This window comes from Spodoptera frugiperda, chromosome 11 (assembly GCF_023101765.2).
Source record: "Spodoptera frugiperda isolate SF20-4 chromosome 11, AGI-APGP_CSIRO_Sfru_2.0, whole genome shotgun sequence".
Lineage (NCBI taxonomy): Eukaryota > Metazoa > Arthropoda > Insecta > Lepidoptera > Noctuidae > Spodoptera > Spodoptera frugiperda.
Window position 1 is genome coordinate 8,160,426 of NC_064222.1, and position 17,619 is coordinate 8,178,044.

The 17,619-nt window shown below is 38.7% G+C and overlaps 1 protein-coding gene across 2 annotated transcripts in view; it reads right to left on the reverse strand.

Annotated features, from left to right (window-relative positions):
- LOC118275130 (retinaldehyde-binding protein 1) overlaps nucleotides 1-17,619 on the reverse strand; it is a 37,696-nt gene that overhangs the window by 2,677 nt on the left and 17,400 nt on the right. For both annotated transcript variants that reach the window (XM_035592997.2, XM_050696834.1), the window contains exons 2-4: nucleotides 15,277-15,385; nucleotides 2,754-2,945; nucleotides 173-425 (exon numbers count right to left, since the gene is read on the reverse strand). In XM_035592997.2, coding sequence (XP_035448890.1) covers nucleotides 173-425; nucleotides 2,754-2,945; nucleotides 15,277-15,368 — 537 coding nt within the window. In that variant the 5' untranslated portion in view covers nucleotides 15,369-15,385. The remainder of the gene's footprint in view (nucleotides 1-172; nucleotides 426-2,753; nucleotides 2,946-15,276; nucleotides 15,386-17,619) is intronic.

A 17,619-nucleotide genomic window follows, 5' to 3' on the forward strand; every position in this document is an offset into this window, starting at 1 on the left:
GATGAAGATTTCGTAAAACACCTATAAGAAGTGTTTCCAAAAGGAAAAATGTGCATTGACGCAGTTAGTCTTATCTAAATATCATAACAATCACAATAAATTGTTCAAGTTTAACAACCAAACTATAAAAAAACTCAATTAAACAGAGACTACAATAAACAAAACCACAAACCTGAATATAATGCATAAAGGCTCTCAGCGCAGGAAGAGTCACCCTGGTCAGGTGACCGAGGCTGCAGCCCTTCATATCGAAGATAACGATGTAGCCATCAGAGAGCCTGTCTTCAGACAGCTTGACATCGTTGAACATGCAGAAAACTCGCACGGCATCAGCGAAGTTCAGCTTACTGTAGTCAAACTCTGCCAGTCGGTACAGCAGGACGTTGTAACCTTCTGCAGTCTTGTTTGGAAGGCCTACCATGTGCCTGGAAATGGAAATGAGAACGGGCTATTAGTAAAACATGTATAAATAACTAGCTGCTCCCGCGCGGTTTTACCCGCTCTGCTTGGCTCCTATTGGTCATAGCGTGATGTTTTATTGTCTATAGCCTTCCTGGATAAATGCACTATTCAACACAAAAAGAATTATTCAAATCGGACCAGTAGTTCTGGAGATTAGCGCGTTGAAACAAACAAACAAACTCTTCAGGTTTATAATATTATTAGTAAATTAGTAAATTAGTAAATTAGTAATTAGTATAGATATATGTAATTAATATCCCTTCGGCCGTCAAGGAAACCGAGGCGTTGTAATTGGTTTTTATGACCTTCGTTTGTTTATCAATGCGTCTAGTTAAAGAAATAGGATTTAGTGTACCTAGTGAATTTTAGAGTATAACTGTCTTTCGTTTTTCTTATGATATAGGCTGGTAAACGAGCCAACGAAGTAAGCAAACGCCTCCGCCCATGGACACCAGACGTGTTACAAGTGCGTTGCCGGCCTTTTGGGAGTTAAGAATTTAAGGGTTGTTAGGGAACGGGGATTGCGAAAATTGGGTAGGTACCCCCTTCCCAATCAGTCAAAGTATGATATACACGCGCCCTACCCTAAAATATTTCTTGGATTATGAAACTCTGTTTTATATTTAACGATTAGCTCTTTAACTAACAAAAACAACCGGAGCTGCGGACTACCTAGCGGGTTTACCGGGGCTCCGGCTCGAAAAGCAGGAGAAGGAACGGGGTGGTTTTTAGTCAGTAAGAGTCTGACACTTCCTCTCGCCTCGCCCAAGGCGGGAGAAGTCATTGGATGATTTTTCCCCCTCAAATAAAAAAAACTAACAAAAACAATGCAAAATGGCCGTCCGTCTGTCTGTCTACCACTACAAAACATACCCAACGTATGTTATTACTACAATACCACAAGCCTAAATAATGCATAACAAGACATCTATACACCCCTCATCTAAAAGCATGATGTTTAAATACCTTTACCTCGCTCACAGACAAATGAAACTATTGAATAGAGAGAGATATAATGAGGAGATAGGTACATAAGATACGAAGCTGAATGCCCACTGCTTTCTATAGCGGCTGGAGATCTGATACGAGGAGAATAGCTTTTGATTCTAATGACTGGTACGACCTTGATTACTGATTTCTATAGTACATTAGTGGTTGCAGCTTTTGTGCTAAAACGATCGTCAGTGAAGAACACAACTTACTAGCTTCTGCCAATGGCTTTGACTGCATTCCCGTGAAATAAAAAGTGACCTATTAGTTATTCCAGTCTATAATCTATTCCTGTTGCAAATTTCATCTCTAACCTTTCAGTCGTTTTGACGTGAAAGAGTAACAATTAGTAACAAACAAATAATATGTATACAAACTTTTGCATTTATAATATTAGTAGGGTGACAGAAATCAGATGAAGTTCACAATAATTGTTTTAAACTTACCTATTATGGGATTTTTTTAATGCAAAATTGAATGGGTAACAACCGGACGAGCATACTGTACCCTTAGTACGAGTTTGCTTTACGTTTAAAGTATTCGAAACGAGAGCGCGTTCGGCGTTCTGATTGGTTGGTTTATTTTTGCGGCCAATCAGCGCGCCGAACGTGCTCTCGTTTCGTTTCGATTTCGTTAAACATAAAATAAACTCGTACTAAGGCTACTGAATCTATGTTCTATCTATCAATAAAACGACAAATCACTTCATTAATTAGTTTTATATTAAACGAAATAACGTAAACTACATTGTATGTTAATTTCAAACAACACGATATGACCTGCATTGTTTTACTTTTAAATTACTGACGTAATGTGAACTAGTAGTGGTACTTGAACTAAGTAAGTCACTTAACCAATAGCAATATATTTTCTACGGTACTGCACTCACTGACCGAATTACTGGGCAATGTAGAACGTAAATATTTACTTACTTCATTAAACTAATTAAAACTTAATTTAACAATGGCTAGAGGTGTTTAGACAGAACTGTTTCCTCGATTTCTCTTGGCAAGCGTGCACGAAGTATAATTTTGAACCTTATTCTATTGACGAAAAGGTAGATAGTACTAATGTGCTGTTGCTGAAGATATTCGAAGTTAAATACCCTTTAATTTTTTTGGGTGGTTTTATGCTTCTTCCGAACCGATACGACCTTGAAACCCTCAAGAAAAGAGCATACTCCTTTTTATAAGGCCGGCAACTCACCGGTGCCTCCTCTGGTGTTGCGGGTGTCCATGGGTGTTTGCCGTGATTTTTGTACACATATTTCTTACGTTAGTATGGGTAGTCTCAAGACTTACGTTATGTCCAAAATAGCTTTGTTCTTCGCTCCGAAGGGGTCGCGATTGGTGAACAGGTCTGGAGTGTTTGCCCTCAAGGTGAAGTAGCATTCTATGGTGTCTTTAGTCTCCTTCACCTTGTAGTAGTTGGAGTGCAGGAACAGGATCACGTACTCATCAGAAATGTGGGGCAGGTGCGGCTGACTCTTCATCCTGGAATTACATAGATAGAAAGTCAAAGTACTTATTTGTGAATATGCAATCCATACAACTTGTCATGTACCCCACTTTGCAAGTCGTATGGAGGGTAGGTACTGGTACGTAATGGGTATGAGTAAATTGTTAATTTAATGTAATGTCGTGATGGCTCGCTGGTTTAGGGTTCGAAACCTACCAACGGCAAGTACCAAAGTGATTTTCCCGAGTTATAGGTACGTACTTTCTAAGATTATTTAGACACCACAGTCTAACGGTGAAGGAAAACATCATGAGGAAACCTGGGCTTACAATTTCTAATTATAAAATTGAAAGCCAACACGCATTGAGTAGCGTGACGATTAATGCTCAAACCTTCTCTGTGTGAGAAGAGGCCTTTGGTCAGCAGTGGCCACTTATAGGTAGTTGATGTGGTATCGGATTTTAAAATAATTTATAGGCTAAATTATTTTCGTCTCCTGCTTCGTAGTCATATCGCTATTGACCGCAAATTGTGAAAAATTTGAAAATGCAATGAGGAAGTCGCTCGCTGGTCGCTTGCAATAAATTTTATTGCCGGTTTAGTCACATGATCGCAATTGCGATTGCAGGTTGCAAATTTCCTGCTTTCGGTTTTTGAAATAAAACTATATATTTTTTTATGATATAAGCCGGTAAACATGCAGACAGATCACCCGACGGTAAGCAATCGCCGCCGGCTATGGATACCCAAAACACCAGAGACGTTACAAGTGCGTTGCTGGCATTTTGGGGGTTAGGAATTTAAGGGTTATTTGAGAATCGGGGATTGAAAGTTTGGCGAGAGGGGTAATTGGGCATCCGATAACCTCACTTACACTACGAAATACAATGCAAGCGTAAAATACGCTTGTGTTGTGTCGGTTTTCTGTGAGGCAGTGGTATCACTCGGGTCGAGCCGGACCATTCATGTCGAAACATGGCACTCACACTTAAAAACTCAATGAATACCTAAACTTGATAGAAATTATTAAACTATAACATATCAATGTTGCATTGTAATATAAGTTTTTAAACTGACATGGTCACTAACACTATTATTAGAACTTATGACGAGATATTTACCATGTTTATTCACTTCGATGAGTTTCCGATATTTCGGCACTGTTGCAAGCGCCATGATCACGGATTAACTGGATCCGTGAAGTGAATAAACATGGTAAATATCCCGTCATAAGTTCTAATAATTCTGCATTGCAATTGTAAAAGCGAATAGTTATAACTTATGAAACAGACAATAGGCGAGAACCATGAACTGTTAGCAAACAGTACGAGTTTGATTTACGTTCAAAGTAATCGAAACGAGAGCGCGTTCGGAGCTCTGATTGGTTGGTTTATTCGAGCCGGCCAATCAGAGCTCCGAACGCACTCTCGTTTCGATTACTTTAAACGTAAATCAAACTCATACTAAGGGTACAGGTGAATTACGGACGCCATTTAGTAACCGCATTGTCATAAAAAAAAGCGAGGGCAATGGCATGTACCTATACAGCCTAGTTATTAGAAGTCGATTGCAGGTTGATTACTCTGCGTTAGTGGCGTGAAAAAAATTTACTTAATTTAAGCAACATAGTAATTTTTATGGCTGCTTCTGATTGACTACCTCGTCGGTCGAGTGGTCGTAAGTGTGACTGCTTAGTAAGGAGTCTTCGGTTTGATAGCCGAGAATAATTTTAGATGGGCGTAGTATGTGGTTCAATATCACTTTTTCTTTCGAGCCGAGTAGTCGTGGTCCAGATGTAAGCTGAAATAATTATGATTCCCGGAAACATTTTTTTTTAAACATAAACGTTGCCCCACATTAGGATTTTCTCCTGTGTCGTGGGTGCATTTACAAACATACAATTTCACATGCACATGACACCCAGACCCGAAACAACGATTTGTGGATCACACACAAATAGTTGCTCCGTGCGGGAATCGAACCCGCTACCCGTTGCACGGCAGCCAGTTGCCCAGCCACCGCGCCAACCGTGCAGTCTGCAGTGCAAACAGTTAACACACACCTTATTCTGAGAACACCGAACTTTCTGAGATCTTAGGATCTCCTTTCTAGGCATCGTAGCATATGCAACCTCTTAACTAACGCATTAATTTTATTGGACAATCATGGCAACCTTCATCATCCAATGACTTCCATCCCGCATTGGGCGAGGCGAGAGAGAGAGTCCAACTCCTGCTTTCCGAGCCAGAGCCCCGGTAAACCCGCTGGGTAGTCCGCAGCTACGGATCAGGCAAAATCTCAAAGGTGATACTCAAATTTTAACTACTTGTACAAACAGACTAACACGCACCCAGTAAACGACCACCGTATAAAAGTTCACGCTTCAATTGGCATCGCATTCATAACGCGATTGCATGCACACAGCTCTTATTAGGCACGTTCGTTCCCTTTAGCCGACCACGCGATTCCTAATATCCAGCACACTGAAAAAATGTGCCCGTAATACTCTGAACTGGTTTTTAGTTTATTGTGAACTTGGTTTTGCCTGTGGCTTTGCTTGTATCAACGTTAATGGTGCCAGTCAATTCTAAATGTACCTGATTCTTCACCAGTCCTTCAGTTTAACAATATCCTCACCCGGCACCACTTTAGGGAACAGAGAGTAAAGTGCCTGGTGGGCTTTCTGCCCAACTGTTGTTCGTTGGGATTTTCTATCCGTGTTAATTCGCATGTAAACTTCATATGTGCGATGCACGATATTTATGACGTCATCCGTTGATTTTGCTCGTCGATTGTCTATGTGCAACTTTTGTCATCTGTCACTAGTCAGGTGTCGCCACATACCTACCATTCCTTCACTACTAGCTTCTACCAGCGAGCGGCTTCGCGTTATCGGCCTTTATGTTATCCTATACCATAATCTACCCCTGTTCCAAATTTAATTTCGATCCCTTCAGCCGTTTTCATGTGAAGAAGTAACAAACAAACACACTGAATCTGTTACTGGCCAATATAATAGTGGCTTAAAATCTATTTAGCAATTATTGTGTGTAAAAACATGTCCGCTATCTAGATTTCAGTTATTAGTCAATGCACAACTATAATTTTCTTTTATCCAATTGTCACTGGCCCCATTGTATTAACCTAAAAGTGGAAATTAGCTTAAAAGTGTTCTTATCGAATATATCATCATGTATAATAAAAATACCTAAGTAAAGCTACATTAAAAACCATGTAAACCACTCAATGTAGGTCATTGTACCAACGCAAGCACTTCTAGCTACCCATTACCATCAAAATTCTTCAATAGATTTTCAACTTTCCTACAAAGCATTAGGATCGAATATGCTTTGAAAAATTTTACAGATTAGGGTAGGTTGATGAGCTGGCTGTATTGTTGGTGGTCGGAATCCCGCCCTACATACCTGAGAGGACTTGTCGAGGCATTAACATATTATTGAGAGCCTGCACGAATGCGATGCTACGCCATTTAATATGAACCTACTCTTTATACATGTATAGACTCTTTAATGGAGCTAACGCCATCTACTGATGCGATTGGAGGATGCCGAAACTTTTCAAATATAGGCAGAGGCAGAGGTGCACATTACGGCACGTAATGCCGCTATACAATGTACACCCACTTTTTACCATTTGTGTTATAAGTCCCATGTAATAGGGGGTGAGCGTATTGCCATATACCGGGCATAATTTCCGACTGGTTTTTAGAAATTTTCTATAAACCGAAAAAAGCCCAGTAATACTTTACCCGACCCGGGAATCGAACCCGAGACCCCTTGCGACCACTCGACCAACGAGGCAATCAATGTCAAAGACGATACTTTTTTCGAATTACACAACATTTTTGAATGAGAAGTTTTGTAGTAAAGGAGAGGAAAATTTCAGACAGATGATAAAAAGAAAGAAAAGACGACAAAATATAATTACAGACGCATATCTTTTGCAGTGAATCCGCGGGCTTATTCCATTAAATAAAAACTATAAGTATAGGTGTGAAAATCTGAAAACATGCAATTTTTCAAAGCGAAGAGACGATTTTATTAAATAAGCCGGAAAAGAAAAAAAAAATACTTGATTAATTATTCTAAAATTAAATAGTAGATAATCAAATTAATTAATGGGAGCATGATTATATTTAACTTCTTAATTGTTTTGTTTTTGTTTTCTTGCTACGGTCTTTGCCAGATGTGTTTGCCAAATTAGCATATGGTACCTACTAACATGACCAAGAAAAAAAATGTTTTCATATTAAACACAATATGTTGTCTTAATTATTATGTTATCAGTTCACTCACGTGTAACTGTTTGACGAGGAACTCGACTAGTTTCAAGCCATGCTAGAGGCTCATATTCATGAGCGCGACAATCGCCGCGTCGTGTGTCGTGAGTAAGCCGATAACATAATAATGAATTTAGTATGTCTCACGATAGTTAATAGGTAATAATGTCTGTATACATTACAAGACTTTTTTAAATTACATTATTCTAAAATTCGCACCGCAACTAACAGTATAAAAAGTCAATTACATAAAATATAATATTAGGTAATATCCCAGTACAAACATTAAAATAAAACCGGAACAAAAAAAATTAACATAGTGAAATTACTTCGGACATAAATCAAGAGCTTTACCGACAACCTTAGTCATGGGAAAAGCGACCTTACTAACACACTTTCTTCAAATAATGTTACGCATTATTGTTTGAACTAGAGTCGCGAGTTATGACATAATGGTTACGTGAACTACACATGGCCTTGTGAAGGGCCTGGTTTGGAAACTGGTTAAACACGTTCTTTATATCGTAGAAGAGGTCTAGAAGCGACAAGTGAAACATATAGAGATTAAATCAATAAGTTATATAGTGGGCTACAGGTTCATATTATGGGTTATAGATAGCCCAGTGTTGTAGCAACCTCAAAGACCACCACAGATGGGATCCAGTAGGGCTGATGCCTGATCCAGAGCTGCGGACTACCTGGCGGGTTTACCGGGGCTCCGGCTCGACAAGCAGAAGTAGGAACGGGGTGGTTTTTAGTCAGTAAGAGTCTGACACTCCCTCCCGCCTCGCCCAGGTCGGGAGAAGTCATTGGATGATTTTCCTAACTCAAAAAAAAAGTGTTGTGGCAAGGTAGATAGTTTTATACTTATAATGTGATGGGAGTAGATGAGTATAAAATATAAATATTTGAAGTGAGAAAGAGCCATACTTCGGCACGAATGGGCCGGCTTTGACAGAAAATACAATGACCTGGTAAAAACCCGACGTGAAACAACGCTTGCGTTGTGTAATTGAGGTTACCGGAGGCCCAATTACCTCACTTCTCAATCTTCGATTACCCTTAAATTCCTACCCTTAACCTCCGAAAGGCCAGCAACGCACTTGTTACGCCTCTGGTGTTTCGGATATCCATTGGCGGCGGCGATTGCTTACCATCAGGTGATCCGTCTGCTCGTTTACCGGCTTATACCATCTAGACACACGGCAGTGTGTCCGCCAAGTTCGAGCAAAAAAACCGACACACCGGCCGTGAGTTATATTACACGAACCATTTCGGGCCAAGTTCGACCCACCTATAACTCAAAATCTATCTAGACACACGGCAGTGTGTCCGCCAAGTTCGAGCAAAAAAACCGACACACCGGCCGTGGGTTATATTACACGAACCATTTCGGGCCAAGTTCGACCCACCTATAACTCAAAATCTATTTTATCTACGCATATGAAATTTCTAGTATCTGTCGAGATCTACTTACTTATCTAAAATACAAAATTTCATTAATGTACCTATTGTAGGTCTTGAGATATTGACGTCAGAAAATCGCTATTTTTACTATACACTCACTGACTGACTCACTCACTCACTCATCAAAAACCTAGACCACTTCCAATGGTCGTATTGACTTGAAATTTGGCATGGAGGTAGGTCTTTAGGTCAAGGTAAAGGAAAAAATCTGAAAATGGCCAAGTGTGAGTCGGTTTTAAAAATAATGAAGGTGTAAATTCATACCCTTCCCCCCGGACCTCGAACACGAGCAGACGTGCCATAGACCTACGCAGTTTTATTTTTATTATCATTTAAATTCAAAACTCAAATTTAAATATCTATCAAGATACTAGGAGCACATATTTCCAAGGAGTCAGCGGAATCAACTACGTCGAGCAGGTACTCAACGAGCCCGTGTGAACACAGAAGCTCCACCCACTTGCAGCGCAACGAAGAGGTATAGTTCTATCTCTGTCGTACTTACGTGCGTGCGCTCCGAGTAGCTACCTCGCTTGCAACGCTGCGATCACTCCGCATACTTTCTGCGTTCCTAGTACTCGCTCAGGACTTCGTGCAATAACATCGCATCGGCACGAGGCGGCGCGTGCGCACCGCTCATAATAACTACGCTGTGTGACTGCGAGGTGCGTTCTGCGTGCTACACTGGGTAACCGTGGAATCAACTAAGGAGTTACCTCCTGCATTGTCTGGGCTCCTAGTACTAAAGGCTTATTCCAATACATACCCCAAACATATTTGCCGTCTAATCTATATTTAAATATAAAAGAGTGTCGTGAGAGTACTTCTATACTCAATTAACCGTAATCTACACACAGTACCTTAAGGTTATACTCCTGCCGCATCTGTTGTCCTGGTACAACACAAGAATCAGTATGCCGCTAAAACGCACTCCACCAGTTTCGCCAGTCTCAAAAACACCCACAGAAAGCACTCGTAGTGCAATTTTGTTTGCATCGACGAAGAAACAAAGTGAGTCACCCCTTCTACACTGCGAGTCAGAACCTGATCTTCATACCCTGTCGGCAAATATAACTGAAAGGAATAAAAAGCGGAAATTTGACGGGGAAACATCCGATACATTGGTAGTACTTAAAGAAATGTTCTCCTCTTTCTCCAATGAACAGAAAAATCGTTTCCAAGACTTGCAAGCAAGTATAGACTTAATGTCAAATAAATATGACGAGTTCTTATCCAAAATTGCTTATCTTGAGAAGGAAAGACAGTCGGACAAATTAATTATTAAAGAACTGGAGGACAAACTAGAAACCTTGGAACGAAAATCTCGTGGGGTTGGGATAGAAATTCGGAACATACCAAAACAAAAAGGCGAAACTAAGGATACTCTTGTTGGCGAGATCTCTAAGTTAGGAGAAATATTAAATGTAGATATAAAAACCAGTAATATAAAAGACATTTACAGGCTAAAATCAAAAGATTCATCAGATCCTATCGTAGTCGATTTTACTACTGTCCTCCTAAAAGAAAAAGTTCTGAAATCAGTAAAAACTTTCAACAAAAATAAACAAAAGGGCATTAAGTTGAACACAACCCATCTAAGCTCAAGTTATAGCCAAAAACCAATATTCATATCAGAGGCTCTCACTCATAAAACCCAGAGACTGTATTACTTAGCCCGTCAATTCCGGAAAAGTCATGGGTACAGTTTCTGCTGGACAGCAAATGGTATTGTTTACCTAAAATACAACGAAGACTCCTCACATATTCGGATAAACAACGACGCTGATTTAGAAAAGCTTCGTAACACCGTTAAACCGCTGTGACTAATTATTGCTGTACGATACATACTTTGTCTCATTATTATATTAACTATAAGTCTGCATGCTAATTATAAGTTTGAATCTATAGACTATTCTTACACTTACAAATTACAACTCAACGACCATATTAACCTCTCATTTTTACTCCGAGAAAGCCAATATCAATTAAAACACTTCTCAATCATAAACATAGCACAACCTAACACTATCTCAATAATACACGAAACTTACTATTCAAACATACATCGACTACACTACTCATTTACTCTTCAAACAACAATATCAAACACTTTACACCTAATTCACACTCATAAACACTGTTTTACTATTTACATACAGGCTCTTCTCATAACCTATTCACCTACCCTGACCACACCTCCTGTCTATACTTACACTCTTATTAATCATTCGATAACGTAACTAATCTATCAGAAAATATTGACCAGTTATCCGTATCTCATTCACAAACCGCGAACCTGGAGGATTGTCAAAATATTTTTACTCTCACTTCGGCCAACCTACTTATACTGACACAAAATATACGTAGCATAAATCGAAATATACCCGGTTTAGAAGTTTTACTACAAAGACTAAAACTAAAATGCGATATAATTATTCTGACAGAGTGCTGGCTAAAAAATGCAACGTTAATCCCCTACCTCTCAGGCTACGTTCATGCAGCAACAAATATTAATCCTCTACAAAATGACGGAGTAGTTATCTACTATAAAGAAAACATTAACCTAACTATAATAGAACCTGATTTTCAGGAAAGTAATTGCCTAATAGCCACCGTTGGAAAACAAGTTGCCATAATTGCCCTATACAGATCCCCTTCCTACACAAAATTAGAGCCGTTCCTTTTGTCGTTAGATAATATGTTACAATCAGTGTCTTCTTTCGAGCATATCATTGTTATAGGAGACATGAATCTAGCAATAAACTCTAACAAAATTAAATCAGAAGGGGAACGCTACCTAACCCTAGCTGCTTCGCATGGCCTACTTCCAGCGCACACTTTAGTTACACGCAGCGCTCGACAGACATGCATAGACCATGTCCTTATAAAAACTAAAGCCTCCTCCATCACCATAGTCCCTAACGCAACACTAACAGATCACCATCCCGTTTTATTTTGTTTAAACTTGGAAAAGCCACGGCAATATGCAACTACAACAAAGACCATAACTAACGATAAAAATTTAGCACAAGACATTTTACATATTAATTTTGATCCCATTTATCAAACAGAAGACCCAAACACTAGTCTAAACTACCTAACACAATGCTTACAAAAAGTGATAGAAAAGAATACAAAAAGCGTAACACTTTCTAGACGCCAAAAAATCATAAAACCCTGGATAACTCTAGGACTATTACGCTGCATGCGAAACAGAGACCAACTACACCAAAAAGCAAACTCTGATCCGGATAACGAAGTCTTGAAAATTACGTACAAACGTTACAGAAATTTCTGTAACAATCTATTACGAAGGTTAAAAAGAGCATATGAAAAGAACCAAATCCTGGACGCACAGAACGACAATAAAAAGTTATGGAAAGTCATCAAAAACATCACACATACAACAAAAACAACACAACACAATAAAGACCTACTTACTCTCTCATCTTCTCCTGAACGATCACTTCACGAGGTAAATAGCTATTTTACACATGTGGGTAGCTCACTGGCGGATAAAATCTGTAAACAAATTAATAACTCCCGGAATCTACCATCACTAAGTAATACTCATGATGAATTACCTAAATTCCCTAATTCTTTCGTCTTAACTGAGACAGATAAATATGAGGTTGGACATCTTATCATGGACTTAAAAACAGACAGTGCACCAGGATGTGATAACATCAGTAGTAGATTCCTAAAACAACATAAACACATTCTTGTACATCCTCTGGAAAAAATATTCAATGACTGCTTAAAAACTGGAGTGTTTCCCTCTTCCCTAAAACGATCAGAAGTGTGCCCGATTTATAAGAACGGAGACAAAGATCGTATAAACAACTATAGACCGATATCCATACTACCCGCTATATCCAAAGTTCTTGAAAAAATTATTAACACACGTCTTGTAAATTATCTTGAGAAAAATAAACTGCTTTCGGTAAATCAATATGGGTTTAGGCACGGAAAATCTACAGAACAAGCGGTGAATAAGCTCATAGAATTTATTAGTTCTAATCTAGACAAAGGGAAAAAATGTCTTTCTATTTTTCTCGACCTAGCCAAGGCATTCGATACGATCTCTGTCTCCCTCTTACTCAACAAATTGGAGGCGCTGGGTATCAGGGGCACCCAGCTCGATCTGTTCAATAGCTACCTCTCTGGGCGGACTCAGTGTGTCCGAGTGGATAAACACAAAAGTACACACCTTCCAATTACACACGGCGTTCCTCAGGGAAGTATTCTGGGGCCCACCTTATTCCTCGTGTACATAAATGGGCTTACAAATCTAAAACTTACCAAGGGTGAAATTATCTCATTCGCGGATGACACCGCGATGGTGTTTGCGGGAGAAAGTTGGGATGAGGTATTCACAAACGCACAAAATGGTTTCGACACGACTAGGGGATGGTTACAGAAAAACATACTTACATTAAACACTGACAAAACTAAGTATATTTGCTTCAGTATTAGGCAGGCGGTGAGCATTCGTGGCGACCTGCGAATTGTTTCACATGAGTGCATCTCCTCGGATAGTTGCGTATGTTCATCTCTGGAACGCGTTAGTACTCTAAAATACCTTGGTATTACTTTAGACAATAACCTCAACTTTAAAGAACATGTCAAAATTCTTTGTAATAGAGTACGAAAACTAATTTACGTTTTTAAAAACCTGCGTCATGTTGCGGACCCTGCACTGCTGAAGCGAATATATCAGGCCCTGTGTCAGTCGCTTCTCACCTACTGCATTTCATCCTGGGGAGGTATCTGCAAAACCACGCTAAAGGCAGTTGAGGTCGCCCAGAGAGCTATACTGAAGGTTAGCACATTTAAACCGATGCGTTTTCCTACTGCTGAGCTGTTTCAGCTGTGCGAGGTTTTGACAGTAAGACAGCTATTTATTCTAAAAACTGTACTACAAGAACACAACAACCGGCCCTACAACCCAATGCCTTTACAGAAACGTCGTAAACATCATGTATGTTGCAGATTAACCACATTTAGAACTAACTTTAGTAAAAGATTTCCAAGTTTTCTAGGCCCTCTCCTTTATAATAAGCTCAACAAAACATTACATATATACCCCTTGACCAGAAAACTATGCAAATTAAAAATACATCAATTTCTACAGAAATTAAGCTATATGGAGACGGAACAACTACTACTCATACCACACTAAAAATAAGCACAAAAAAAATAAAGATATGCTCTCTACCCATTACCCACACACTCTCCACATATTTACCTACACACACTTACATATACTCACATGCATACCCCACACCCACGCCTACACATCTCATATACCTACACCACAAACTCACACACACACACACACACACACACACACACACATACATACACACACATTCATTCATATTCATACTCACACCCACACACTCACCACATATTTATTCACTCACACCTACATATACTCATATACATACACCACACCCACGCCAACACTTCTCATATTCATACACCATACACTCACACATACACACAATCACTTAATAATTAGTTTAATAAAATTTAAATTTGTACTTACCTACTTACTATTACCGTTTAAAATTTGTACTTACCTACTCATTGCTTGGCGCCTATTATTTGTATTATAAATTCTCGAGGGGAATGGTGCTGATAGCCGAAATACAGGCTATGCCTAGTTCGGCTACAGACGCTAATCTCAATGACTTAATTGAAATGTTGCCACATTGCGTTTGTAAAGTAGTTCTAAGTTTTTGGAAATAAACATTTATTATTATTATTATTATTATTATTATTATACCCCTAAGGAACTAAAACAAAAAAATATATATATCTTCCAATGGTCGTACCGACCTAAAATTCGTTACGAAGGTTTGTATTTAGTCAAAGTAAAGTAAAATAAGAAAAAAAGAAAATAAACCTTACAAAAATAAATGAAATCCCACCCAAAACATAAATGTGAAAGGCTGCCAAGTTCGATAATATTGGAATGCTTCGCCTATAAAAGAAGTGAGATCTAAATAAGTACCAAGTTCCATACACAGACCTCAGTTAAAAATGATATAACTTGGCAAGTTTTAATAGGAAATTATATACTTGACTCATTGCGTTTAGTAGGTTTATAACAAAGTGTGTGAAAACTTGCCAACTTGTTATATCATTTTTAACTGAGGTCTGTGTATGGAACTTGGTACTTATTTAGATCTCACTTCTTTTATAGGCGAAGCATTCCAATATTATCGAACTTGGCAGCCTTTCACATTTATGTTTTGGGTGGGATAAAAAACTACATGGATCATATTTGATTACAAGCGATCAGCCATGGTATCAGGTGTTGCGGTTGTCCATGGGCGGTGCTGATTGCTTATATATGGTCAGATGATCAGACCGTTAGTTAGTCCCTCTAACCGCCACACTCTGAGGCATTTAGATGATTACTTAAACTATTCCTTAGTAACGATTTTGTTTCTAAGAAAACAGATGCCAAGGACTGGGTTAAGTAACCATTAAATGATTCTGAGTATGGCGGTAAGTCATTAAAAAGAAGCCTTTAAAAAAGCATCGCTCGGTTCCTGTCTTCTAACTAGTATAATAATAATGATGCTCACCACTCCCTGATCTGCTGTATCTCATCCTCGTGGCCCTCGGGCAAGGGTTTCAGCCCACGCAGGAAGGGGTGCAGGTACTTTGTAGCTGACATCCTCGATCGATCGTTATCTGGAAGAAGAAATAGAAATTTGTTAAAATCGTAGTAACGTTATGGGTTTTTTGAGTAATCGTCTTTGTACACATCTATTATTTTCCTACTGCGCCTCCCTATATAATCGCTTTTAAATTGATATTTTTGTAATCGCATTCGAAAGAAAGTGACTTAACTCAAAATTTCTGTAACATTCGATGTTATCATCAACTGGTGTTATAAAATAAAATATACCTACTCTACAACCAAAGCACTAATCCATAAATCTAGTAAAAATCAATCGTGAATACGGAAGAGATATACTAAAATGTATTCAATACTATAATTTTCTGAGACTTTCTGGCTCATTTCCCACAACTTGCAGTTTTTGGATTCAGTCACTTTCATTTCTAAGGGTGCATAATGTTGTCTATGGCGTTATAAAAAACGCTTCAAAACAAACAAACAAGCATACTTATTAGGGTAACAAATCCATAAATGACATTTTGGCTTTTATTTTTTACTTCAAAAATTCTAAGCTATAATTACATTTTCGACACTATTCAAGTGAAGTCAATATACATACATATATGTATTATTACGATAGCACATTCAGGTACTTTTATTAAATGTGAAGTATGGGAAGAGGTTTTTAAACTCATGTTTTCATGCAACGAAGTTATGAATTTTTCCAATACATAAAATTCCAGAAACCGGACATCAAAATTAGATAGATACAGGTACTAGGCGATCAGATTTACAAAAGAAATGTTTCGTAATCAACGAGTAACCCCTGTAGTGTTGTGATACGTTTGTATGATGATTTAAAATCAAGAACCATGCGACACCAAGTATTTGGTACCAATTTTTTTTAACGTATTTTAAGCTGAAACTTTGTGTAGAGATTCTATTCAACCTGTATTCTTCAGTGCTTCTTGATGTATATGGGTATTTTGTTACACGCTGTATATTATCATATTATTTTATTACAAGCAAAAAAACAAGATATGTCCTTTAGATCAGTTTAGCTTTTATTTTTAAACTCAAAAACCTTCGATAAAGCACATAATTACAAACTAAGTAAGGTTTGTTTGTGAATGCACTTTTATTTTTATGTTTCGTCTCGTCCTTTACAAGGCTATCAAGACAATCGTTCTCAGACTGCATACAGATAAAAAATTAAGATAAAATAAACAATTTCGTCCCAAAAAAAGACTTCCGCGACGTTTTTATTTCTGGTTAGCCGGTAAACGACCTTCAAACCTTCAAGAAAAGAGCATACTCCTTTTTAAAAAAGCCTGCAACGCACCTGTGACTCCTCTGGTGTTGCGGGTGTCCATGGGCGGCACTGAATCACTTACCATCAGGTGACTCGTTTGCTCGATTGCCTCCTATTCCATAAAAATGAGCAGACGAATCACTTGATGGTAAGCAATCGCCGCCACCCATGGACACTTGAAACACCAGAGGCGTTCCAAGTGCGTAACCGGATTTTTGAGGTTTAGGAATTTAAGGGTTGTTGGGCCTCCGGTAACCTCACTCACACAACTTTGATATTAATCTTTAAGACCAAACAGCAGCGGTATCTGATAAACCCAGTAGGACTGATGCTGACCCGGATCTGCGGACTACCTATTGGGTTAGGGACCATCCATTAATTACGTCACACGTTAAAGGGGGGAGAGGGGGTCGACGAAGTGTGACTTTATGTGACAAGGGGGCGGGAGGGGTCTGAAATCTTGTGACGTCACATTTCAATTATTATAATCTAACTGTTAAAACACGAACTTGAAACTATTATCTAAAAACTCAAAAGAATATAAATGTAAAATTATAAAATGTGACGTCACACTAGGGAGGGGGAGGTTTCACAAATGTGACAAGGACGGGGGAAGGGATCAAAAATCATGAAATTCGTGTGACATAATTTATGGATGGCCCCTTACTGGGGCTCCGACTCAAAAAGCAAGAGTAGGAACGAGGTGGATTTTACTCAGTAAGAGTCTGACACTCCGTCTCGCCTGGAGAAGTCATTGGAAGTGCTTGTAATATAAGTCAAGTTACGAGCACAAGTTAGTTTTAAACGCAGCAGTAGATTATTATTATTAAGTATAGTCCCGCAATCTTCTAATAAAAGATTTCTCGAAGGCCACGTGCCGTAGTATTGCATAATGCACTTACAATGACAACAATTTATGTTATCGTTTGCTATGAAACTACATAATATAAGGGTATATAAAGATTAGACCTTATTTTGTTGCATTTCGTAATC